Source organism: Lithobates pipiens, unplaced genomic scaffold (genome assembly GCF_037356315.1).
Source record: "Lithobates pipiens isolate NorthernLeopardFrog02 unplaced genomic scaffold, aLitPip1_a1.2 Scaffold_23, whole genome shotgun sequence".
NCBI classification, from domain to species: Eukaryota; Metazoa; Chordata; class Amphibia; order Anura; family Ranidae; genus Lithobates; species Lithobates pipiens.
In genome coordinates this window covers 312,945,367-312,972,839 of record NW_027507785.1, presented here as the reverse complement: position 1 = coordinate 312,972,839, position 27,473 = coordinate 312,945,367, and the positions used below count along the sequence as shown (strand labels likewise).

The following is a 27,473-nucleotide window of genomic DNA, read 5'->3' as shown; positions in this document are numbered from 1 at the left end:
TATTGTTTCTGGCTGCTGGAGAGTCTATTGTTGCTTGCTGCTGGGAAATCTGTTGATGTTGCTGGGGGTCTATCGTTTCTGGGGTGGTATCTATTGTTACTGGGGTGGTATTTTGTAATGGGTGGTCCATTGTTGCTGGGGGAGTATAATGTTGTATAAGGGATCTATTGTTGCTGGGGTGGGTCTGCTGTTGCTAGGGGTATCTATTACTGCTGGGGGGTCTATTGTTGCTGTGGCGGGGTTTATTGTTACTGGGGGATCTATTGTTGCTGGGGTGTGTACTGTTTCTGAGGGGTATCTATTACTGCTGGGGGCAGTGGTGCCGCTAGGGGGTGGCTTTTGGGACTATAGCCCCGAATCTGGGGTCCATAACCCCAAGTCTCTGCAGGGGTCCCCAAGGGGAGGGGAGGCTCTCTTTGGGACCCTGATGTAAGTGGGGGGCTCTCTGGGGACCCTGATGTAAGTGGGGGGCTCTCTGGGGACCCTGATGTAAGTGGGGGGCTCTCTGGGGACCCTGATGTAAGGGGTATGCTCTCTGGGGACCCTGATGTAGGGGGGCTCTCTGGGGACCCTGATGTAAATGGGGGGCTCTCTGGGGACCCTGATGTAAGTGTGGGGCTCTCTGTGGATATATACACACACACGTATATTACTGTATATACATGTGTATGCCTGCCCAAGCATATAACTTTCTTTACTACACTGCTATGGGCTCTAGCCCCAGATCTTTTGTAGACCCAGCAACGCCCCTGGCTGGGGGTCTATTGTTGCTGGGGTGGGATCTATTGTTGCTGGGGTGTTTTTTTTTTGCAACAGGAGGTCCATTGTTGCTGGGGGGGGGGTATAAGTTTTTGTAGGGGATCTAGTGTTGCTTGGGTGGGTTTACTGTTGCTGGGGGTATCTATTACTACTGGGGTCTATTGTTGCTGGGGTGGTATTTTGTAACAGGCGGTCCATTGTTGCTGAGGGGTACGCAAAAGGGATGTACATTTGCGTTGCAGGGCTACACAAAAATTTTCACGTGTTCCCGCATTGCACAACGTTTTATTAGCTCAGCTGGCAGAACCCGTGGAACGCATGAAAATGCATATAAACGCGCATGAAAATGCAGGGTAAAAAACATAGCTAGAACTTTATTACACATAGGTACAACAGTATCAGTCTTTACTTTTCCTTCCCTTTTTATTTTTTATTTTTTGTTTTTTTTTATTCTTTATTTTCATATTTTTATACTTTTTTTGTATTTTATTCTTTATTTTTATAATTTTGTTTTTGTTTTATTCCTATTTTATGTATTTTGTTCTTTATTTTTATATATTTTTTTAGTTTTATTCCTATTTTATGTATTTTGTTCTTTATTTATTTTTTATTCCTATTTTATGTATTTTGTTCTTTATTTTTATATTTTAGTTTTTTTTTTGTTTTATTCCTATTTTATGTATTTTGTTCTTTATTTTTTTATTTTTTTTGTTTTATTCCTATTTTATGTATTTTGTTCTTTATTTTTTTATTTTTTTTGTTTTATTCCTATTTTATGTATTTTGTTCTTTATGTTTATTTTTTTATTCCTATTTTATGTATTTTGTTCTTTATTTTTTTTTATTCCTATTTTATGTATTTTGTTCTTTATTTTTAATTTTTTTGTTTTTGTTTTATTCCTATTTTATGTATTTTGTTCTTTATTTTTTGTATTTTATTCTGTATTTTTATATTTTTGTTTTTATTTTATTCCTATATTTTGTTCTTTTTTTTTTGTTTGTTTGTTTGTTTTATTCCTATTTTATGTATTTTGTTCTTTATTTTTATATTTTTTTGTATTTTATTCTGTATTTTTATATTTTTGTTTTTATTTTATTCCTATTTCATATCTTATTTTATTATACTTTATCATACTCTAAAATGCTCTAACTTACTTAGTTAGAATGGGTTTTTGACAAGGAATCTTGAATTGTTAAAATGTTAAACTGTAAAATGGTCCAACTGTTCATCCATGCTTAACAATGACTATTATGTTAAGAGTACAAATTATTATTATCAGATGAACCGCACATATTGTATTCACCGTTCTTCCAATATAAGCGTTATTTGGTACGTTCTGTATGATAACCTCTTGTTTGTACAAATTATCCAGAAAACAATAAAAATTATGGAGAAAAAAAAAATGCATAAGGTGTGAACCCCCAACCCCCAACCCCCCCCCCCCCCCCCCTCCTCTTTGACATCTTTCCTTGCAACGGCATTTGCAAAAAAATAAAATAAAAAAAATGAGACGCCTGCCGACAAGGGGTTAAACTTGCTGGCAAGCGATTAAAATCTGCTGTGTAGCTGAGCCCTTCAGATCAGTTGGTGCAAGCTCTGGCTGACAGCAGCCTCCGCCGCCCAATCAGCATCAGAGGGGGGTGGGGCCAGCGCTGTTTGGTTTCAGCAGCTCAACGAGATATTCTGAATGAAGAGGTTTTTTTTTTTCTTTTTTTTTTTTTTTCCCCTCATCCAGGGAAGCTGGCAAGTCGAGCCTATGGGACTGAAGGGCATCGTTTAAAAGCAATTCACATTTTTTGTTGTTGTTCTTCCTCGCTCGCAGGCGGCGGCCGCGGCTGCTCTTTCTGTTGGCAATTCAGAGCAGAATAAAAAAGAAAAAAAAAAAAAAAGAGAGAGAGAGCGGGATCTGTGTAATTCAGGATGGATGAGGGATCAATTCTGCATGAACTGGTCTTGAATGAACATCCGGAGTCTCAGTAAGTGGTTCGCAAACAAAAAAAAACCCCAGCCGGGCGCACGGCTGACGCGGCATCGCGAGGGGGAATCTAGGATACTATTCCTGCCGGATTAATACTTCTGCGGGCGCCAAAAAAACAAAAAAAACAAAAAAAAAAACGCCTTTTGGTCCCTTTTGGCGAATCCCCTCCGCCGCCGTCCGCCCGCCCGCCCGTCCGTCCCAGGTTATTATGCCTCGCATGTGAAGAAGCCTCTAAGATATGACATCGAAGGATTCTTCGAACGAGCTCGCCACTCCGGATTCCGAGGTTTACATCCGAACTTTCAAAGAGCACATGCACCTGGAGCTGGAGCTCCCCAGACATGCTGGGAAGAGGAGCACCACCTCGCCCAAAATCTCCCCCCGCAGCTCGCCAAGGAACTCCCCCTGCTTCTTCCGAAAGTTACTGGTCAACAAGAGCATCCGCCAGCGCCGGCGCTTTACTGTGGCACATACATGGTAAGCTGGGGTCCGGGGGGGGGGGGGGGTGATGGAGAAAGGCTGGTGCAAAGGCAAAGCTGTTGTTTGTCTACCAATCGGGTGTTCGGGTTCAATCGGGGATGTGGTTGTCATGGGCAACAGCTGAGCTTTTGGACCAATTTTCTGTCTTTTTTATATGAATTTCATTTCCTATATATTTCCGATACATATGGATAAAATATTGTTAGGTTTAACCCACCAATCGGGTGTCTGGATTAAATCAGGGATGCAGTTGTCACCGGCAACAGCTCAGCTTTTGGACCAGTTTTCCATCTTTCATATATGAATTCCATGGCTAGTTAATTGATACATGTGGATAAAATATCATTAGGCTTATCCCACCAATCAGGTTGTCCGGATTAAATCAGGGATGCAATTGTCACCGACATCGGTCCAGCTTTTGGACTGGTTTTCTGTCTTATATATATGAATTCAATGTCTTATAAATTGATACATACGGATAAAATATTTTTTGAATTGACTCACCAATCAGGTGTTCAGATTAAATTAGAGATGCAGTTGCCATGGACAACGGTTCGACTTTTGGACCAGTTTTCCATCTTTCATGTATGATTCCATGTCTGATTAATTGATACGTATGGCCAAAATATTATTAAGCTGGTGAAAACTAAATGCTGTTGTCTGTGTGTGGATTAAATCCATGATGCAGTTGCCATGGACAACGGTTCGACTTTTGGACCAGTTTTCCATCATTCATATATGAATTAAATGTCTTATAAATTGATACATATGGACAAAATATTATTAGGAGGGTAAAAAGAAAAGCTGTTGTCCGTATCCACCAAATCAGCTGCTTGGATTAAATTGATACATATGGATAAAATATTTTTTTTTTAATTGGTTCAGATTAAATCAGGGATGCAGTTGCCATGGACAACGGTTCAATTTTTGGACCAGTTTTCCGTCTTTTATATATGAATTCCATGTCTTTGAAATTGATACATATGGACAAAATAGTATAAAGCTGGTGAAAAAGAAAAGCTGTTGTCTGTATCCACCAATCAGGTGCCTGGATTAAATCCATGATGCAGTTGCCATGGACAACGGTTCGACTTTGGGGCCAGTTTTCCATCTTTCATATATGAATTCAATGTCTTATAAATTGATACATATGGCCAAAATATTATTAGGATGGTAAAAAGAAAATCAGTTGTCCGTATCCACCAATCAGGTGCTTGGGTTAAATTGATACATATGGATGAAATATTATTTGAATTGATTCACCAATCAGGTGTTCACATTAAATCAGGGATGCAGTTACCATGGACAATGTCTTATAAATTGATACATATGGCCAAAATATTATTAGGATGGTAAAAAGAAAAGCTGTTGTCCGTATCCACCAATCAGGTGCTTGGGTTAAATTGATACATATGGATAAAAAAATTTTTTTAATTGATTCACCAATCAGGTGTTCAGATTAAATCAGGGATGCAGTTGCCATGGACAACGGTTCAATTTTTGGACCAGTTTTCCATCTTTCATATATGAATTCCATGTCCTATAAACTGATACATAGGGGTGAAATATTGTTAGGCTTAACCCACCAATCGGGTGTCTGGATTAAATCAGGGATGCGGTTGTCACCGGCAACAGTTCAGCTTTTCTGTCCTTTAAATATGAATTCAATGTCTTATCAATTGATACATATGGATGAAATATTATTAGAATTGATTCACCAATTAGTTGTTCAGAATAAATTAGGGATGCAGTTGCCATGGACAACAGTTTGACTTTTGGACCAGTTGTCCATCTTTTATATATGAATTCTGTGTCTTAAATGGATACATATGGACAAAATAATAATAGGCTGATAAAAAAAAAGAAAAGCTGTTGACTATATCCACCAATCAGGTGCTTGGATTAAATCAGGGATGCGGTTGCTATGAACAATAGTCTTCTTCATATACGAATTCCATGGCTCATAAACTGATACATATGGAGGAAATATTATCAGGCTTATCCCACAGATAAGGTGTGTAGATTAAATCAGGGATGCGGTTGCCGTGAGCAACAGTTCGACTTTTTGGACCAGTCTTCTTCATATATGACTTTTCATGTCTTTTAAATTGATACACATAGAAGAAATATCATTAGGCTTAACCCACCAAGCGGGTGCCGGGATTAAATCAGGGATGCGGTTGCCATGGACAACAGTTCGGCTTTTGGACCAATCATTTCTATATGAATTCCACATCTTATAAATTGATACATATGGACAAAATATTATTAGGCTGGTGCAAAATCAAATCTGTTTCCTATATCTATTTATAAGCTGTTCGGATCAAATCGAGGAAGTCCGTTGCCTTGGACAATGATTCGACCTTTTGGACCAGTTTCCCGTCTTTGCTCCCATGTCATAAAATTGATCCATATGGACAAAATATTATTGGGCTTAACCAACCAATCAATACTTGGATTAAATCAGGGAATGCGGTTGCTATAAACAACGATTCAACTTTTGGACCAGTCTTACTTATGTATGAATTCCACATCTTATGAATAGAAACACGCAATCTTATTATCCGGCTTAATTCACAAAGCTTTACTAGGGGGAAAAAAAAAAGCAACATTGTTGTAAACGGAAAAGCTGCGACGCCGCTGCAATCAATGACATTGTGCGTTCAATAAGTAGCATTAGGCTCCATTCACAAAGCTTTTACATGAGGATAAGGATCTTTATTTTTTTTTTATTTTAATTTTTTTTAAAGTGACAGTTATTTTCAGTTTGCATAGTGCACATGGCTAAAATAAAAGATCCCTATCCTCATGTAAAAGCTTTGCGAATCGATCCTAATGCTATTTATCGAACGCACAGTGTTATTGATGACAGGCATCGTGACATTTCAGTTTGTAACAACGTTGTTGTTTTCTTTCCTGGTAAATGTTCTAATTTAAGATTGATCTTATGCAATTATTGTCTATTGCTCTACTCTTAGGATAGGTTCAATCGATGCGCATTGGGAATGTGCGCAAAATCACGCACTTCCCCCCCCCCCGACGCACACAGAAATGCGTTACCCTTCTAGCAAACGCAAAAGGGTGCCATTATTGTTAATGGCACTCCCACGCACCCGTGCACATTTTTGCGCTCACCAAACGGCGCCGCAGCACGACGCAATTTTGAAAGAGTCAGGGGGCTTGTTTTTTTTTTTTTTGCGTTTCCCACTTGTAGGGCAGCCCGTTGAAACGAATGGGAACGCGCCGCACGTGAAAGCGCAGAAAGACTCGCACCTGTGGGTGTTTTGTGATCGTTAAATGACTTATTTACTAAAGCGGTCCAAAGGGCAGCGGCGATGTGCAATAACCCATAGCAACCAATATGATTGCGCCAGCTGTTAGTTCTCATTGGCTGTTATATGAGACGATAATTTTATATTAATATAAGGATACCGTAAGCTGGCTGCATTTTACGACCACCAACTGCTCTTGGTAATTAAGATGTTTAGGTGGTCGTGTAACAAATACCATTAATACCAAAAAGATGCAGGCCTTTTTTTTCTTATGCCTTGTACACACGGTCGGACATTCAGACCACAAAATCCTTCGGATTTTTTTCCGACGGATTTTGTCCGAAACTGGTGTTGCATACACACGGTCGGATAAAGTTGTCTGAAAATCCAATCGTTCGGGAACATGGTGACGTTCGTTGTGTACGATGGGACTATGTAGAGGCTAGTAGGCAATAGCTTTGGTCTCGTAATTTGATCTGAGGATGCGTGGCACTTTGTCCGTCGGAATTCTCTACAAGCGATCAGATTTTTTTGTGGGAAAATTTTAGATCCCGCTCTTAAATTTTTTCCGTCGGGCTCTATCGGAAAAAGTCCGATAGAGCCCACACACGATCGGATTTTCCGACAATATAATCCGATCTGACCTTTTCCATCGGAATTTCTGACCATGTGTACAGGGCATTAGAGAATAGGTGCAGGAACTCCTGCTTTCTGAGTCACCTCTTTTCTCCACCCCTACCGACCCCCCCCAGCACCATTCCTTGGTTTCACCCCCCTAACCACCTCCCAGACCGGTACTGCCTTTTTTTTTTTAGAGAGAATACAGAACCAAGTATCATTTTGTGGTTCTTTCCATTTGTAATGTGTAAGGAATTTGGTAATGATCACAAGAAAAGTAGTAAAATGGATCCCCTGCAGCCAGTAACAATAGAGCCCCCCACCAGCAACAATAGCCCCCCCCCCCCCACAACAATGGACTACACGCAACAAAATTCACCCCCAGCATCAACAGACTCCCTGGCAGCCAGTAACAATGGACCTCTCCCTCAACAGTAGATCTCTCCCAGCAACAATTGACCCCCCAGCAATATAAGACTGGGGGTCTTATATTGCTGGGGGGTCCAGCAAAAATAGGTCCCCAACCAGCCACAACAGACCTCCTCAGCAACATTAGACCCCCTAGTGCTGGAGGTGCAGGAGCTGCAGGAGCTGCGTTCCCCCCGCATTTCTGCTGAAAAAAAGCCCTGCGCAGATGACATAAGCGCCAATTGTCTGATTTATATTGCTTGGTGAGGTTCAGTAGACCATCAACCAATTATTGCAGATTTAATGATGCCAATTAGAACGCCTTTATATTAAATATATTTAAAAAAAAATGAAATATGCCTTTGGCTGCAAAAGATTTAATAGGAAACAGTTTCCTATAGACTTCTTGCTGGATGGATGACAATGGACAGATGACAATGGATAGGTGTGGCTCCTTTATGGGTTTTAGGAGGAGTCTGGAGATCAACAAATGTCAATATGTTTGTCCTGTGATTATCTGTCTTAACCATATGCCGGCGACCACAGCCAGCGATGCTTGCTCGGCGCTGATAGCACCGCTGTTGATAAGCGAACGTTGGGCACGGCAGCTGCATGCACAACGAGGAAGATCCTTTAGATGGGGGACGTGTTCCTACCACTGCTTTCATCCCTGGTGGCATCTTGTGACCTTACATCAAGGTTAAAGGGGCGCCCACGCCTGGCCCAGAGCTGACGACCCCGGTGAGGGTGTCTGAAGAAGCCTAGCCCACTCGGATTGCTCGATACAGCCACTTTGTGATTTTAAAATAGACTGACAGGGGCAGAGGGATGTGCGACGTGGGGCTCTTCGGAGCATATAATGAGACTTGCAGGAAGCAGATAATTAGAGGCTGAAAATAACAATGCCGCTGTCGAGATTTAAGTCGTCGCTGAGCCAAGCGTAGTGGGAAAGGCAGGTTTATTCAGGAAAAAGAGCAACAGCGATGTGCCAAAAACTGAGAGCAGCCAATCAGAAACCAGCTCTGGTTAACTAAAAATCTGATTGGTCGCTATGGATGATGGCACGTTAACGTCTGCTTTGTTCTTATTACATAAGGCTGAAGGTCAAAGTGTTCTATGCTATAGCCGATACTTGAAGGACAAACTGGAAAACCAGTCCCACCTATCAGTATATGTTTATAACTCGTTAACTGCTTACAGGCATACCCCACTTTTAAAGCGGGAGTCCGCCGGGAGTTCCGCCGTTTTTTTTTTTTAAAAAGCCAGCAGCTACAAATACAGCAGCTGCTGACTTTTTAAAATAAGGACACTTACCCGCCCAGCGCGCCCGCGATGTCGGCACCCGAAGCCGATCTCTCGATCGTCTATCGGGTGCTGCTGCCGCCATCTTGGGTATGGGAATCAGGAAGTGGAGCCTTTCGGCTTCATTTCCAGGTTCCCTACTGCGCATGTGCGAGTCGCGCTGCGCAATAAGGATGGACCCGCTGCCTCTGGGATCTGTGTGTTTCCCAGCAGGCAGCGGGGGACTTTCGGAAAGGGGCGTAGATCTACGCCCCTTTCCGCAGAGAGCTATCCCGGAAGTGAGTGCAGATACCTGTATTGTACAGGTACCTGCACCCCCCCTCCCCCCCTGAAAGGTGCCAATTGTGGCGCCGGAGGAGGGGAGGATTCCAATGAGCGGAAGGTCCACTTTATTACCAAAGCTTAATTGAACAAGCTGATGTAATGCCGTGTACACACGACTGGACTTTTCAACATCAAAGGTCCGACGGAACGATTCCAGCAGACCATTCGATCGTGTGTGGGCTGCAGCGGACCTTTGATTTGCAAAAATCCGACAGACTTTAGAAATGGAACATGTTTCAAATTTTTCCGCCGGAACTCCGCCAGACCCAGTTCCTACCGAGAAATCCGCTCGTGTGTATGCTAGTCCGACGGACAAAAACCGACGCTAGGGCAGCTATTGGCTACTGGCTATGAACTTCCTTATTCTAGTCCGGTCGTACATCATCACGTTCGAATCCGTCGGACTTTGGTGTGATTGTGTGTGGCCAAGTCCGTTCATTTGGAAAGTCCGTCAGAACTCTGTCAGAACTCCGCCGAAAGTCTGTCGGACCTAGTCCCTCTAAAAGTCCGGTCGTGTGTACGCAGCATTAGAAGCTCATTGGTTTCTATGCAGAAGTGAGCCTGATTTTGCACTTTCCAGCTTTAGTAAATAAACCCCATTGTGTACTTAAAAGTGGGGTATGCCTGTATTTGTTTCCTAATATTTACATGATGATGACTTTTTGGGCATACTGTATTTCTCTACAAAAGTCCTAGAGCTAGAGCAAAGCAAATAACAAAAAAACATATGCCAGAGATTTGGCGGAAGGGGTCTCCTAATTCTTCATAGGGTGATTGTTTACTTTACCCAGTGTAACAGTGAACTGTCTCTTATCACCTGTTGTTAAAAGCCTGTTATTTACAGAGCTCAATAGCTCAAGTTATAATTTACACAGAAGTTCTCAATGTAAGCCATCTTGTTTTGTGTGTCTCTATAAATAACCCATAGTGGTCAGGGAAGTCCTTTTCATATAATAAACGTTTTTGTAAGTTTATCTATCAATTATCTACCATCTATTTATTATATATTTAGCTTTAGCCTCCTGTTTTCACCTGTCTATTTCTGTCTCTCTATATCTATTATCTAACTATTTGCCCCCTTTTAACAAATGAAACCACCAAGCTCCTCATTCACTCCCTCGTTATCTCTCGCCTTGACTATTGCAACTCCCTTCTCATTGGCCTGCCTCTCCATAGGCAATCTCCTCTTCAGTCTATCATGAATGCTGCTGCCAGACTTATCCACCTTACCAACCGCCCAGTGTCTCCCAACCCTCTCCTCCAATCCCTACACTGGCTCCCAATCACCCAGCGAATTAAATTCAAAATACTCACCACAACATACAAAGCCATTCACAACTCTGCCCCGAGCTACATCACCGATCTTGTCTCCAAATATCACCCAAATCGTCCCCTCCGTTCTTCTCAAGACCTCCTACTCTCAAAGCTCTCATCTCCTCCTCCCATGCTCGTCTCCAGGATTTCTCCAGAGCCTCTCCAATCCTCTGGAACTCGCTACCTCCACTGGTCCGGCTATCCCCTACTCTTGCTACCTTCAGGCGATCCCTGAAAACTCATCTCTTCAGGGAAGCCTATCACTTTTCAAACTAATCTCCTACCACTTCCATCAGCTCATTCCCAACAGTTATAACCTTTTGTACCACCTGCCCCACCCTATTAGATTGTAAGCTCTTCTGAGCAGGGCCCTCTTAATCCTCTTGTATTTAATTGTATTGTAACTGTATTGTCTCCCTTTTATATTGTATAGCGCTGCGTAAATTGCTGGTGCTATATAAATCCTGAATAATAATAACTATTATTTATTATCTATAGCTCTATAGCTCTCGCTCCTCTCTCTCTCTCTCTCTCTTCTCTCTCTCTCTCTCTCTCTTCTCTTCTATCTTCTCTTCTCTTCCTTCTCTTCACTCTCTCTTCTCTCTCTCTCTTTTTGGGGTTCCTCCAGGGTTAAAAGGTTGAGAAAGGCTGATCTAGTCAATGCCTTATAGGCCATTTCCCCTAACTGCCAAGGATTTCATAGCTTTGCATAAGTTATCTAGCATTATATCCCAATCTTCTGGCGCAAACTGTTCATCGCAGTCAGTCTCCCATTTACTTCTATATGGAGGCTCACCAGAGAAACCTGAAGCCAGCACTGTTTTGTAGAGAACTGAAATGAGGCCCTTGCTTCTGGGGGTGTCACGGCAGATCTGTTCGAAGGATGTAGGTGAGGAGGATGGGGTGAGACTAAAATGAGAGATATAAAAGTGCTTTATTTGTATAAAGTGATAGTGTCCTCTAAGTGGGATTTGTTTTTGTGTGCGGAGGAGATCAAATGTGGCGAATGTATCTCCTAGTTTGAGATCAGCTAAGGTGACCAAGGAGTTGGATATCCACCATGAGAAACTTTCGTGATGGTCAAACGCTGTGGCAAATAAGGGTTCTCCCAAAAAGGACAAACCTTGGGGTGCAAATAAAATCAGGCCAAGTTTACATTTATACAGGTTCCAGAGGATGAGTGAGTGTGTTACAATGGAGTTAATGGAGGTATGTTTGTGTATAGAGTTTGGAGGATAACGATAATATATACGGGAGGCAATAAGATCTTATGGTGTTGGATTCAAACCTGACCCAGGGTACCCTTGAATCCGGGATATTCCACTGAGCTATCTGGGAGCTATCTGGGAAAAACGAGCTGCTAAGAAATTTGGTAGACCTAGGTCCTCTGTAGATTGAGATTTATATAAAATGGGTCTGGAAAACTTGGGCCTTTTGTTCTGCCAGATAAATCTATTAACATCCTGCTGTAGCTTGTCAATAACAGATTTGGGGATAGTGATAGGGAGGGCTCTAAACAGATAAAGAGTTTTGGTAACAGGGTCATTTTGACTGCTGGGACTCTCCCCAAAAATGAAATGCGGTAGGAACTCCAGATTCTAAGCAAGCTCCGAATTCGGGACACACATGCTGGATAGTTTGCAGCGAACATGGAAGACAATTGTGGTGTGCTGTAGATGCCAAGATTTTTTATTTTATTTATTTATTTTATTTATTTATTTATTTTATGAGTTGACCATTGGAATGGGAAGGATCCTCGGAGTGTCTCACACTGAGCAGAGGGTAAATAAATGGGGAGTGTAGTGGATTTCGTTACATTTACTGTAAGCCCAGAGATAGAGGCAAATTTAGACAATATGGTGAATAAATTGGGTAGGGAGATTTTGGGGTTGGGTCACAAAGAGTATAACATCATTGGCATACATGCAGAGTTTAAAGTGGGAGGATTCAATCAGATATCTGGATATGTCCGGGTGTTGTTTAATAGTGCTTGCTAGGGGTACGGGCGAATAATAAAGGCGACTGGGGGGGGCATCCCTGACGGGGGGGGGGGGCATCCCTGACGAGTGCCTCTGCCCAGTGTAAAAAACTCAGTCACATCCCGACAATCTAATTCTTGTTTTGGGATGGTGGGACAGGGCCTGTACACTATCTATCTATCTATCTATCTATCTATCTATCTATCTATCTATCTATCTATCTATCTATCTATGTATCTATCTATCTATCTATGTATCTATCTATCTATGTATCTATCTATCTATGTATCTATCTATGTATCTATCTATGTATCTATCTATGTATCTATCTATCTGTCTATCTATAGATCAATAGATTTACATACATTATACTGTGTGACTCAAATAGAATGAAAAACTTCCAAAGCTGTATCATCAGAAAGGATGGAACTCTGTAAAACCTATTATCAAGCGCTCCTATTCATCTGAATGTGTATTCTACAAGAAGTCTCACAATGAATAATAATAGTTTAAAGCAGAGCATTAAACTCTCTGTAATATACAGTATATAGTACATATTTGAACAATGTTGCGCTGTAGAAGATTTGTTTCGTCTGCACAGATGACAGTGGTGAGAGGCGTCACCCATTGAGCCGCCTCGGAATTCTTCGTGTCTCGTTGCCCGCTGAGCGTATTCACAATGAGAAAATCTTGACGAGCCAAATAGAGGGCTGAGAGATCACAGCACGAGCCCACGGATTATGTTTACTACACAAAGGATTATTATCACCACCTTTATTATGAGATCACCTGAAATAGACCATGATATTAAAATGGATAATTAGAGTGCACTGCTCCAAAGGCAGGGTTGATGTTGCTCAGGCTTTTCAGAATGAATTGGCCCTTTAAGTCTCTGATCTGATCTCCTCTCATTTTGGAAAACGGGAAAAAAAATTCATGGGAGCTGATCCCAAGGCAGTGTAAGTTATGTGTTTTTCGGACAATCCAATGTGGTGATCCCTCTGCCATTGTTTCTGGCTCTGCTCCTGTCCACCTGGGAGTGTTGGGTTTTCCCATCACCTTTGTGTGTGTCTGGCTCCTCCTGTTACACTCTCCATATTATATAATTGAAGAAGAATTCCAGATATGGATATTTCATACCAAATGTGATTGGCCCGACTTGGACCGATGTACCCATGCCTATTCCATACCTGTGGGATCCCCCTAGAACAGGGTTTCTCAACCAGGGTTCCATGGAAGCGTAGGGTTCCTTCAGAAGTTGCTAGAAGTTCCTGGTCAATTTCTGCCTCTTAGATAAGATACGCATTGACCTTTTTAGCTATCTGTAAGAAGGTAATTCTTCCCAATGACCACAAGTGTAAGGACCATTCTTCCCACTGACCATCACACTAATGTATCATGAGCTATAGATTTTTAATTTTTAGCAGGGGTTCCCCGAGACTGAAGAATTATTTCAAGGCTTCCTCAGTGTTGAAAAGGTTGAGAGAGGCTGCTCTAGAAGCTGGAAATGAATGCAGTAGACATTGCTACCTCAGTGATCTCCACTAGCTTCTGGTCGCCAACCAAGCAGCTGCCCTGGTGCATTCCAAACAAAGGAGGTTGGCCACTCTACACAAGAGGAAAATGGGGATGTCATGCTTTCTACCTCATTCAATAAGAGAATGCTTGCATCTATTGAGAGAATGGAAAGCATTCTCTGAATGGTGCCCATGCCGAGCAACCGACCTCCTGTGATCAGAATGCAGCAGAGCAGCCACTTGGCGCAGGAAACATAACCACGTGGAGATCACTGTGGTAGGGGTGTCTACTACCGTGAATTTCAGCTGACGGGCATCGGCCAGGTATGGTAAATAATAAAAACTCAACAGGGATGATGGGCACCCTTCATAATGGGCACAGCTGATTTGCAAACCTGGGATCTCACTGCAGAGAGCAATGCTGGGCTCAGCCACTGCTGCTAAAGGTAGAAAGGGCCCACTACACATGCGTACAGTTTGAATAAGCCAGAGCACCCTCTAGTGGCACACTTCTAACCCAGGGCCGGGCCTACCTAAATGGGGTTCAGCTACCTGGGAGTTTCTTGCGGATAGGCTGATCATGACCTATTGGAATGGAGTCAAAAGGAAGCACCTTGTAAAAAGCTGAGCAGTGGTATTTAAAGTGATTGTAAAGTCTTGTTTTTTTTAAACAAAAAATAAGAAACATGTTATACTTACCTATTCTATGCAGTTAGTTTTGCACAGAGCGGCCTCCTCTTCCCGGGTCCCTCTTTGCTGCTCATGGCCCCTCCCTCCTATGGAGTGCCTCCACAGTCAGCAGCTTCCTATGGGGGCCCTGGAGCCGTGTCATGGAGACATGGAGCCCCGACCTGGCCCTGTCCCCTCTATCCCCTGATTGGCTGACTGACTTTCACAGCCGCGGGAGCCAATGGCCTCGCTGCTGTGTCTCAGCCAATCAGGAGGAATGTCCCAGATGGCTTAGACATTCGTGGACATTGCTGGAGAGAGATGGGGCTCAGGTAAGTTATTAGTGGGGTGCTAGGGTGGCTGCTACACACAAAAGTTTTTTTTTTTTTTCTTAATGCATAGAATGCATTAAGATAAAAAAACCTTCTGCCTTTATAACTCTTTTAATGACCTGGGGTGGAAGCCCTCTCTCCTCTATGTTCATTCAAAGTCCAGAATTTATACAGCATTTCTGAGCTTCAGAAGGCAGGGGGCGGGGACCTGGTGTCACACACTGCACAGCTCAGAGAAGAAAGCTGAGTGTAATCTGAGACCTTAGCAGAGGGAAAGGACACACCCCTCTCTACACAGTCTCATAGGGGAACATGCACAGCTGAGGCTGTGAATCACCTGTTATGTTCTGGAATGGGGGATGGGCATCTCCCAGGATTGTTTGGTGTCAACATAAACTGTCAGAAGGGAGGACGTGCATCTCCAGGGATTATCTGGTGTCAGCATAGACCAGGCATGTCCAAAGTCCGGCCCGCGGGCCAATTGCGGCCCGCGGTCCAGTTTTGAACGGCCCGCCTGGTTGTTTAAACATATATATCTTTTGTGGCCCCCGGCAATCTCCCAGCGCCGGGGCCACAAAAGATATATAGTCTGGCTGCCTCGGAGGGAGGAGGCGGGACGAGTGCCGTGCACACAGGAGGAGAACTTCCTGTTTACACGGCAGCTGTAATAGGAAGTCCCGTCTCTGCCATTGGACGACTGTGCTGTCCATCAAAGGAGGCGGGACTTTCTCTTAAAGAGGCCGTTGTGTAAACAGGAGATTCTCCTGTAGGATGTCTTTGGCACTCGTCCTGCCCTCCATGGCTGCACTGATGGTAATGGTGGCTGCATTCCTGGCAATTGCAATTGTGGAGCTGCATTCCTGGTAATGGTGAGTGAATTACTAGCAATGGTGGCTGCATTCCTGGCAATGGTGGGTGAAATGCCTGGCAATGGTGGGTGAAATGCCTGGCAATGGTGGGTGAAATTCCTGGCAATGGTGGGTGAAATTCCTGGCACTGGTGGGTGAAATTCCTGGCAATGGTGGCTGCATTCCTAGCAATGGTGGCTGCATTTCTGGCATTGGTGGATGCATTCCTGGCAATGGTGGCAGCATTCCCGGCAATGGTGAGTGAATTCCTGGCATTGGCGGGTGAATCCCTGGCAATGGTGGGTGCATTCCTGGCAATGGTGGGTGCATTCCTGGCAATGGTGGGTGCATTCCTGGCAATGGTGCCTGCATTCCTGGCAATGGTGGCTACATTCCCGGCAATGGTCAGTGAATTGCTGGCAATGGTGGCTGCATTCCCGGCAATGGTGGCTGCATTCCTGGCAATGGTGGCTGCATTCCCGGCAATGGTGGCTGCATTCCCGGCAATGGGGAGTGAATCCCTGGCAATGGCGGGTGAATCCCTGGCAATGGTGGCTGCATTCCCGGCAATGGTGGCTGCATTCCCGGCAATGGTGGCTGCATTCCCGGCAATGGTGAGTGAATCCCTGGCAATGGCGGGTGAATCCCTGGCAATGGCGGCTGCATTCCCGGCAATGGTGGCTGCATTCCCGGCAATGGTGGCTGCATTCCCGGCAATGGTGGCTGCATTCCCGGCAATGGTGGCAGCATTCCCGGCAATGGTGAGTGAATTCCCGGCAATGGTGAGTGAATTCCCGGCAATGGTGAGTGAATTCCCGGCAATGGTGAGTGAATTCCCGGCAATGGTGGGTGAATTCCCGGCAATGGTGGGTGAATTCCCTGGCAATGGTGGGTGAATTCCCTGGCAATGGTGGGTGCATCCCTGGCAATGGTGGGTGCATCCCTGGCAATGGTGGGTGCATCCCTGGCAATGGTGGCCGCTGCATTCCTAGCAATTGTGGGTCTGCAGATAGACACTGATCCTTGTTTTGCTTCACAGTTCTTTATTTAAAATTTTAAGTTTTTTTTTCCTGAAGTTTTCTTAAAGTGAAGGTGCGTGTTATACGTCAATAAATATGGTGTATCCAAATAATACACTTGAGCTCATCTATTCACCACACACAGCCACAAAGGCAAGAGAATTATTGTGGGGAAGTGTATTAGTGCTCGGATGGACACACTTAGACCGAATTTTAATGGTTCAAAGAATGTCAGGCAAAATGGTCGGCCCTCGCGCATGTTCAGTTCATCAAATCTGGCCCTCTTTGAAAAAAGTTTGGACATCCCTGGCATAGACTGTCAGAAGGGGGGACGGGCATGTCCCAGGATTGTCTGGTGTCAGCATAGACTGTCAGAAGGGGGGACAGGCATCTCCCAGGATTGTGTGGTGTCAACATAGACTTCAGAAGTGGCTCATGCAGGTAGTAAAGGCAAGACAGAGCAGACAGAAATCACAGTATTTTGGATAGAAGCAAGTACACACTATAGAAGTCTATGCTTTAATCATTTTTCATTTCAGAGGTTTAAAATGGCACCAATGGTTGTTTTTCCTGATTTTTAACATGCATTTGGAACGCATGTCAAATGTATGTCAGCAAAGCCCGTTGACTTTTGGCCGTTCAGAGGTTGCGGTTGACCTGCTTGGTGTTGTGTTGCATTTTTTTGGGTGCACGATGTCCTATTGAGGTGCATTTGAACTGCAGGCAATGCCAGTCACACTTACCCTTTTTCTTGTCAAACGCTGCGTTTGCCAATCAAACCCATGCATTTGCATTTGAATAGCAAACGCTGCGTTTGAAATGGAACGCCTGTCAACATGAGCCCCTATAGTGTTATTTAAAAAGGACATAATGGAAGCATCACTTAGATAAAGGAAGCGGACAGAGAATCGTGTAGACAGACGAGGAAGCTGACTGACATATAGAGGACAGGAACATGGCACCTCCCACACATTCCAGCTCCCTGCTTCTTCCCAATGACCTGACATCACAAATCTCCACTGGAGAGGAGCCTGGCTGTGCTTCTCACTTTCTGCTCTGTTGTTTATTGATTTTCCTTTTAATGTGCATTTCGCTGACATTTGTGAGAGCGTCAGAATCGCCTTCAGCCATAGCCATGGCCTCCGCGTCTACTGCGCATTTCTTATAATTGCTCTCCAGAAATTCTGATATGAAATTCTCCAGATTCCGTCATGTGTCAGAGCTGCGTTTGGCTGCAGGGGACTGGACTGTAATTATCTGCAGGGCCAGGGGCGTAACCACAGGTTATTGGGCCCCACAGCAAAATGTACTCTCTCTTTGGCATCTGTGACAGTACCGTCATTGATTTTGGCATAAAGTATAAGGATAGGTACCAGAAGAGCTGTCAGCAGTCAGTGCACTACTAGGGAGTAGGGACCAGTGTTGTAGATAGAAGGGAATGGGAGGGGCAACAGCCAGGAATAACCTTTTTGACTTTTATATATACTGTACATGTGCATAGGTATTTGTCCTGTGAAGCTGTGTGTATATTTATTCTACAAATGGGGTGAAAACAAAATCCTGCCTTCATGCTGCACTTCCTCCTAGCCAATGGGTTACAACACTAACCACGGGGTCCAATACCTAGGAAACCCTTGTCTTCCCACCTGATGCCATTTCTGTAGTCAAGAGTAAACAGCCTGTGTCAAAGAAAACCCACCTCTTTGATTGACAGCAGCTCCTGTAGAGAGTACCTCTGGGGTATGTTCCTGCCACTCACTAGTGCTGAGGAAGTGGCTTGGAGAAGCTACAAAACATCTTCAACATTACAAAACATGTCTAGTTATATGTGACCAAATACTACCAGCTATACTTATAGAATAAAGTGTCTCTGTGGTCAGATCTCCAAGTCCTGGTATAGTGATAGTGGTGTGTGACTACTATAAAAGGCTATTTAAAATTTAGAGTACCGTATATACTCGAGTATAGGCCGACCCGAATATAAGCCGAGGCCCCCAATTTACCCCCAAAAAACTGGAAAACTTATTGACTCGTGTATAAGCCGAGGGTGAGACATGGCTGTCCATCCCTGTGTGTCCGTCCATCCCTGTGTGTGTGTCCGTCCATCCATCCCTGTGTGTGTGTCCATCCATCCATCCATCCATCCATCCCTGTGTGTCCGTCCATCCATCCCTGTGTGTGTATCCATCCATCCCTGTGTGTGTGTGTGTGTGTGTGTGTGTGTGTGTGTATTCATCCATCCATCCATCCCTGTGTGTGTGTGTGTGTGTGTATCCATCCATCCATCCATCCCTGTGTGTGTGTGTGTGTGTGTGTGTGTGTGTGTGTGTGTGTGTCCGTGCAGCCTTGTGTGTGTGTCCAGCCTACCTGTGTCCCAAGCCTCCGTCCCGAGCCGCCGTCGTCCCGAGCCTCCTCTGTCCCGTGCCTCCTCTGTCCCGTGCCTTCCGGTGTCCCGTGCCTCCTCTGTCCCGTGCCTCCTCCGTCCCGTGTCGTGCCGATGGATCGCCGCTCTTCTCGGCGGCCATTCTACGATTCAAAAGCTGCGCCTCCGTCCTCCGCCTGTGATAGGCGGAACACTCAATTTCCCAGCAGCCTGTGTTCCGCCTATCACGGACATCCTCTCATACTCGTCCGTAGTATGAGAATGAACGGATGTCCGTGATAGGCGGAACACTGACTGCTGGGAAATTCAGTGTTCCGCCTATCACAGGCGGAGGCGGAGAAGGAGGCGCGGCTTTTGAATTTTAATGTCCGCCGTCTGTCTGCTCGATACGCTGATCGAGCAGTCAGACAGCGGTGACTCGAGTATAAGCCGAGGGGGCACTTTCAGCCTCAAAAAAGAGGCTGAAAATCTCGGCTTATACTCGAGTATATACGGTAATAAAAATTTAAATAAGTTTTATGAACAAAAAACGAATTTGCATGCAATGTTGAAACATTCACGCTGAACGTAAACCTAACATTGGTCTTCCTACTAGCTCAAACACTGACCCTCCCTGTAACCCCAACACTGCCCCTTTCTGTAACCCTAACATTGACCCTCCTACTGACACTCCCACTAACTTACAAAACTGACCTTCCCCATAACCTAAACCCTGACCCTCCCTGTAACCCTAACCCTGACCATCCCAATAACCCTAACACTGACTCTCGCACTAAGCCTAACACTGACCTTTCCAGTAAGCCTAACCTTTTCCATAACCCTAACATTGACCCTTCCTGTTACCCTAACACTGACTCATCCTGTCATTTTAAAAATGACCTTTCCTGTAACCCCCAATGCTAGCACATATTATAACCCTAAAACTGATCCTCCCAATAACCATAACTATAGTTTTAAGTAAAGCCAACATCATTTTTCCAGTTTATAGACCAAAGCTTCAAATAAAGCAGATTCAATTTTTCCAGTTTATAGACCATAGGTTTAAGAAAAGCCAACTCAATTTTTCCAGTTTATAGACCATAGGTTTAAGAAAAGCCAACTAAATTTTTCCAGTTTATAGACCATAGGTTCAAGTAAAGCCAACTCAATCTTTCTAGTTTCTAGAAAGGTTTAAGGTAGGAACACATACATTAACTGTTGTACATTCACACCAGTCCCTGCATTCAACGAGCTTTCAATCTAAGATCCCTAACTCACATTCATACATACACATACTAGGGCCAATTTACATAGGAGCCAATTTCCCTACCAGCATGTCTTTGGAGTGTGGGAGGAAACCTATGCAGGCGCAGGGTAGAACATGCAAACTCCAGGCAGGTAGTGTCATGGTCGGGATTTGTGCTAACCACTACACCACTGTGCTGCCCTATTACTTGTTTACTTAGCTACATAGTTTTAAGTGATATTAACTTGTAACTTACTCAATTTTTATAAGCTGGTAAAACTTATTTTCCAAATGTATAAAACAAAATACAATAATATTGCAGGACTGCAACATGCGGGATTGCAGCGGACAAATCTGACCCCAAATCACACTTTTTGGGGACCATTGACATTATTACATTGGTCAGTGGCAAAAAAAATTAACTGATCAATGTATAAATGACACTGGCAGGGAAGGAGTTAACACTAGGGGGTGATCAAGGGGTTAAGTGTGTTCCCTGGGTGTGTTCTAACTGTAGGGGGGGGGGTGGGCTATCAGGGACATGACAGAGATAGCTGTTCTCGATCACTGGGAATAGAAGATCTCTGACATAACGGGGAATCGCCTTGTTTGCATGGGCAGATCCCCGTTCTGCCTCTGTATACCACAATCGTGGGTCACCGGCGGACATCGGGTCTGCCGGACCCGCAGCCATGTTCCCACAGCACATGGTGGGCGCGCACGCCTGCTATCTCCTGTGCAAAGATCGATGTACTCCTACGCCGGTTTGCGCAGGAGAGCCGACCTGACGCAGTATAATGACTGTGGCTGACCGGCAAGCGGTTAAAGTGTAAACTTTTGAAGATAGATTCCCCACATCTAGCTCTAAAAAGATATTCTGAAAAACTTCAAAGGTATATTTTAGGTTTTCAGAGTAGCTAGGGCTAAAAGCATAAATGAGTACCATAATCATTCTTTCTGATACAAAATGAGAGTGCTATATGAAAAAAATACGCTATACCAATATATTATACACTATAATAATATGCTTGTTATTCCTGCCAATGCAGCATAAATATGGTATATTTAGTTTTGAAATGTAATAACATAGTGCAAAGAGGGCGGGGCTTTAGGTTACATAATCTAACGCTGAATGTCCAATATCTCAAAAACCAAACAAACAGAATTTTTTTTTTCGTGGGAAAAAGCGGGAGAGGTTTCATCAACCCTAATGTGCAATATCTCTGAAACCAAACCAGTACATACGTTCGTTTTTGCAGCACAAATCGGCACAGATGCAGTGCAAACTAATGCTATCTTTATTTGCGTGCGCACAAGTGAGTTGCCGCAATAGGTGTATACAACGGACGTATGTCCATTTATCATACATATATTAATCTGCAAATAAAATAAACATTTTGGATGGTATGTTAAGCAACTTTTAAAGCACGTGAACGATAATTTGTTCAATGTTCACTCTTACCTTTCAATGGAATTGCATGGCTTTGTAGTGACTTGGAAAAATTCTTGTTACTGGTGGCGCACTTTTGTCCTGATGGACCTGAAACGTATGGGAACTGCCTTGAGCAAGCTTTCAAAGTTCCAAAAAGACGTCAAACTCTTTAAAATATACAGAATCAAAACTCATGCGGTTGCATGTTTGGCAAACATATGTGTCCCGCAATTTCAGTCAAATGAAAAGATCATTTTTTTAAGTAAATGTAACTCAATTAGAATATGGTAATGCACATACCTTTAAAAGTTTTGTCTAGAGTAAACAATATTAATCATTATTTTTGTAAATGTAAAAGGTGTGTTTTAACAACTAATGAAAATTAAGTACGGTACTTAAAATATCAAAGAAAATGAGTTAATATTTATTTTTATGTTGAAAATTATAAAATTTTTATGTTGAAATTACAAGCCAGCAGAATCATTTTTATCAGTGTAGTAATGACCCTTCTTGTAGCCCTAACAGTAACCCTTCTTGTATCCCTAACCCTTCTTTTATCCCTAACAATAACCCTTCTTGTAGCCCCAACACTTCTTGTAGTCCCAACACTGATCCACCTTATAATACTAACAATAACCCTTCTTGTATCCCTAACAATAACCCTTCTTGAAGCCCCAACAATAACCTTAAAACCATAGTGTTTTAAGTTAGGAATGCATCCCTTAACTTGTCTGGAACTATACTTTTAAGTAAAACCAATTCGATTTTTCCAGTTTATAGACCATAGGTTCAAGTAAAGCCAACTCAGTATTTCCAGTTTATAGACCATAGGTTCAAGTAAAGCCAACTCAATTTTTCCAGCAATAACCCTTCTTGTAACCCTAACAATAACCCTTCTTGTATCCCTAACAATAACCCTTATTGTAGCCCCAACAATAACCCTTCTCGTAGCCTTAACAATAACCCTTTTTGTAACCCTACCAATAACCCTTCTTGTAGCCCTAACCTTTCTTGTATACCTAACAATAACCCTTCTTGTAGCCCTGACCCATCTTGTATCCCTAACAATAACTCTTCTTGTAGCCCCAACAATAACCCTTCTTGTAGCCTTAACAATAACCCCTTTTGTAACCCTACCAATAACCCTTCTTGTAGCCCTAACCCTTCTTGTATCCCTACCAATAACCCTTCTTGTAGTCCTAACAATAACCATTTTTGTAACCCCAACAATAACCCTTCTTGTAGCCCCAACAATAACCTTTCTTAAAGCCCCAACAATAACCCTTCTTGTATCCCTAAGAATAATCCTTCTTGTAGCCCCAACAATAACCCTTCTTGTAGCCTTAACAATAAACTTTTTTGTAACCCTACCAATAACACTTCTTATAGCACTAACAATAGCCATTCTTGTAGCCCCAATAACCCTTCTTGTAGTCCCAACCATAACCCTTCTTGAAGCCCCAACAATAACCTTAAAACCATAGTGTTTTAAGTTAGGAATGCATACCTTAACTTGTCTGGAACTATACTTTTAAGTAAAACCAATTCGATTTTTCCAGTTTATAGACCATAGGTTCAAGTAAAGCCAACTCAATTTTTTCAGCAATAACCCTTCATGTAACCCTAACAATAACCCTTCTTGTATCCCTAACAATAACCCTTCTTGTAGCCCCAACAATAACCCTTCTCGTAGCCTTAACAATAACCCTTTTTGTAACCCTACCAATAACCCTTCTTGTAGCCCTAACCTTTCTTGTATACCTAACAATAACCCTTCTTTTATCCCTAACCCTTTTTGTATCCCTAACAATAACCCTTCTTGTATGCCTAACAGTAACCCTTCTCTTATCCCTAACAATAACCCTTCTTGTAGCGCTAACCCTTCTTATATCCCTAAACATAACCCTTTGTGTAGCCCTAGCAATAACCCTTCTTGTAGCCCCAACACTTCTTGTAGTCCCAACACTGGTCCACCTTATAATACTAAAAACTTCCTTCCCTGTAACCCTTATTATTATACCATTAATACTAACCCTACTAGTAACCATCCCTGTATATTCATCCTTTGCTTTCTATCCTAGACCAGGATTCTTTGCCCTTGAGACTATCTATTCTTCGGTGGGAAGATACTTGCACTGGAAACTCCCACTTTCACCTGAACCCATCCATACAATACACACAATCGTCACCAAACTGTTCCGTTTTGTACACTCACCTCATCCTACCGCAGGATCTCCCACTCCAAATCCTCACACCTCTGCGCTGACAATCTTCTCCAGAATTCCACTTATGATAGTATCTGTTTTTTCTGGTTTTAGCATACGGTAATTGCCGCCACTCTTGGGTGGCACTTGCCTTTCCCTGATTGGTTGTACTTGTGGCCCCGAGTTCTCCTCTTGAGAACACGAGATCTGCAGTGAGAGGCTGCAATTGCATCCTTTCCAAATGACTTAGGACAGATGATTATAAGCTCTCCATTCAGAGAAAGGCGTTTGTTTTACTATCAATATTTGTAATTGTGCAGCTTGACATTAATGACCCGATTTACAAAACGGTATGAAAATGTGGTTCTCTTATAGCCGCCGTGTAAATGAATGGGAAGGCTGTATAAATGACACCTCGCACCTGTTTTGTATATAAATCCTCGCTCTTCGCACCCGTAATCACAATCGCTTTTGAGAACGGAGCAGCTTTAATACAAGATGCATCCGCCAACAACGTGAAATACATTCCCAGCAATGGGTTAACCCAAAACCTTACCAAGCTTGCCACTGTCTGCATAGGGCAAGGTCAATTACCCCAACTGCTTAGGGATCACAAGTCCCAGCATGCCCTGCAGACTTTTACAAACAATGAAATGTATGTTATAGTATTCATTATCTTTATTACAGTGCCAACAAATTATACAGAGAACACAAAACCATTTAAAGCGGTAGTAAACCCGCACATTTTTTATTTTTATTTTTTTCTATTTTTTTTTTTAAACCTGCAAAGCAAAAGGCATAATGAGCTAGTATGCACCGCATACTAGCTCATTATGAAATACTTACCTTAGAACGAGGCCCCGACATCTGGCCCGATCCACGCCGAGGGAGCTGACATGCTCCCTCGGCGTTTCTTCCGGGTATCACGGCTCCGGCGCTGTGAGTGGCCAGAGCCGCGATATCGTCACTCCCGCGCATGCGCGCGGGAGATTTCAGTCCGGCCGCTCGGCCGCTGCCGGATTTTGACGGCGAGAAACCCCTTGTGCGCATGCGCCGCTGCAGTCAGCGGCGCATACCGAGGGGAATATCTCCTAAACCGTACAGGTTTAGGAGATATTTTTTTTACCTACAGGTAAGCCTTATTATAGGCTTTCCTGTAAGTAAAAGTTAAAAATGTGGGTATACAACCACTTTAAAGCTAAATTCCAGGCACAAAAATGTTATTGTAATCCCTTGACACCGGCCGCACACATATATGTGGCCCTAACGCCGAACAGCCGCCATTGGTGTGTGCAGCCTATTGCATTAGGGTGCGCACCCCAAAGCTCAAACACACATGCCTTTCTCTGCAGCCTCAGCTGCACTGGACAGTGAATGAATGAGAAGTGCTCTGTGCTGAGCAGCTTCCTGTGCAATCACAAATTGAAGCATAGTAAAGAGTTTACTATTATTTGGTTATGAATGGACACATTGAGCGAGTGTGTTCACTGTGTTCTTTTATAAAAGGAAAGGGCTGTTAAATTACATATTGACTAGCCCCTTCCCCTGCTTTCCATTCTGAAACATCCCCCACAGCATCTGGGGGGAAAGGGAAAAAGGAGAGGAGGGAAGCAAGCCATCAGCACTGCAGGTGGGGAAGGCGCAACATGGGGGGAAGCCCAGGTAGTATGGGCAATCAGCACCATACATAGTGATTATGGCAGTGCCGGGACAAGAATATCTCGCCTCCAGGGAAAAGGTGCCAAATTGCGCCCCCCCCCCCCCCCAACCCTTCATTATGTGCGAGCATAGGAGAAGGAATGGGAGAAAGAGCACAGCCTCCCGACTCTCTCCTCGCCGCTTCCCGTCCTGGGCTGACAGAAGTAGTGATGCTGCTGTCACCACTCCTGTCAGGGTTATAATAGAAGGAATTCTACCCACCCCTTGTCCCAGCCCTGGATTAGGGTGTGCCCAGGCACCCACCCGCCTAAGGTGGTTGCATATATGCGGCCCTGTTAAAACAACTTACCTACTGAGTGCACGCTCCCAGCATGGTAGCCAATGCATGCTAGCGATCGGGAGCTTTCTAATCATGTGACTGTTGTGACAGGCAATGACAGCGGTCACATGACCTGTAGGCCCGCCTTCGCCTCCCGATTTGTAGTACCCTTAAAGGGCCAGGAGGCGGTCGGCGGAAAGGGGTTAAATATATACCTCAGTAGCCACAAATGATATAAATACACTTTACAAACCCAGAGTTGGGGGGGGGGTCATTGCTCTTGTTGCTTCGATCTTCACATGGTCTTCCTTCCAGGTGTTCGTGTTCTTCAGTTGTTTGAATGGCCAGGCTGTGATAATATTACTCCTATGCATGCGCATGGCATGGAAATCACCATCGCAGCACAGTGACGTCATCTAGAGCCAATGTAAATATCTGGTAAATGGCACATATTTAGTAGATATTCATTGTAAGATTTATTATAAGCTTACCTTTTTTCTGTTTACTAACACTTTTCTTTTTTTTTACATTAGCTTTTATTTCAGATATTTACTACCACTTTTTTTTTGCTGTAATACTCATCCAGTCTGGAACTACATTGTGGTTACTGCTGGCTGGTACGTCTGGGTGGGTACTGGTGGGTGGTAATTGTGGGTACTTTTGGGTACTGGTGGGTGGTGCTTCTGGGTATTGGTGGGTGGTGATGGCTGGTACTTCTGGGTACTGGTGGGTACTGCTGGCTGGTACTTCTGTGTACTGGTGGGTACTTTTTGTTACTGCTGGCTGGTTCTTCTGGGTACTGGTGTGTATTATTGGGTACTGGTGGCTGGTACTTCTGGGTACTGATGGGTGGTACTTCTGGGTACTTGTGGGTATTATTGGGTACTTCTGGCTGGTATTTCTGGGTACTGGTGGCTGGTTCTTGATCCCCTATACCTGCCATTAGTGGGACAGGAGCAGCGCTAGAGGAAGCATACAGTTGCAGTAGAAAGCAGAGCCTATGCTTCCTGTATCCCACTGGGAACTGTTACAGGCGGAGCACATTTGAATCACTCCGCCTGAGACAGAAGCTGGCGCTATACAGGAAACATTGGCTCCGCTTCCTCTAGCGCCAGCTTGAATCTTCCCACTGATGCTCGGGGATGGCGGATTGGGAACCCGCAATACAGCGTTTGGGCACCAATGCCCTAATTCCTTCTCCTTCAAGTACAAATCTACCACTTGCAGAAATCCTCCCTTCCAGCACAAATCCTCCCCCCAACACAAATTCCCCCCACCAAAGAAAATCACCCCTCCTAGCACGAATCTTCTACCCCTCAAATGTCCCCTCTGGGTACACCCTTTACAACCCCCCCTCCAGAATCTAAATCCCCCCTCCCAGCACAAATTCCCACCAATCCCCCCTCCTAGTACAAATCCTCCAACCCAAAAA

At 43.8% G+C, this 27,473-nt stretch overlaps 1 protein-coding gene and 1 long non-coding RNA gene across 3 annotated transcripts in view; one reads left to right on the top strand and one right to left on the bottom strand.

The window, feature by feature from the left end:
• LOC143926625 (uncharacterized) overlaps positions 1-26,157 on the bottom strand; it is a 128,260-nt gene extending 102,103 nt beyond the window's left edge. The window contains exons 1-2 of the long non-coding RNA XR_013262102.1: positions 26,072-26,157; positions 21,890-21,967 (exon numbers count right to left, since the gene is read on the bottom strand). This is a non-coding gene — a long non-coding RNA (uncharacterized LOC143926625). The remainder of the gene's footprint in view (positions 1-21,889; positions 21,968-26,071) is intronic.
• Positions 1-27,473, top strand: part of PDE4B (phosphodiesterase 4B) — a 622,771-nt gene that overhangs the window by 211,220 nt on the left and 384,078 nt on the right. Inside the window, exon 1 of one of the 2 annotated variants that reach the window (XM_077450535.1) lies at positions 2,524-3,214. The exons of the other annotated variant lie outside the window; for it this stretch is intronic. Within the exon in view, the coding sequence (XP_077306661.1) occupies positions 2,976-3,214 (239 nt within the window). The 5' untranslated portion in view covers positions 2,524-2,975. Of the gene's footprint in view, positions 1-2,523; positions 3,215-27,473 lie in introns of those variants that run through there. 2 annotated transcript variants of the gene reach the window in all.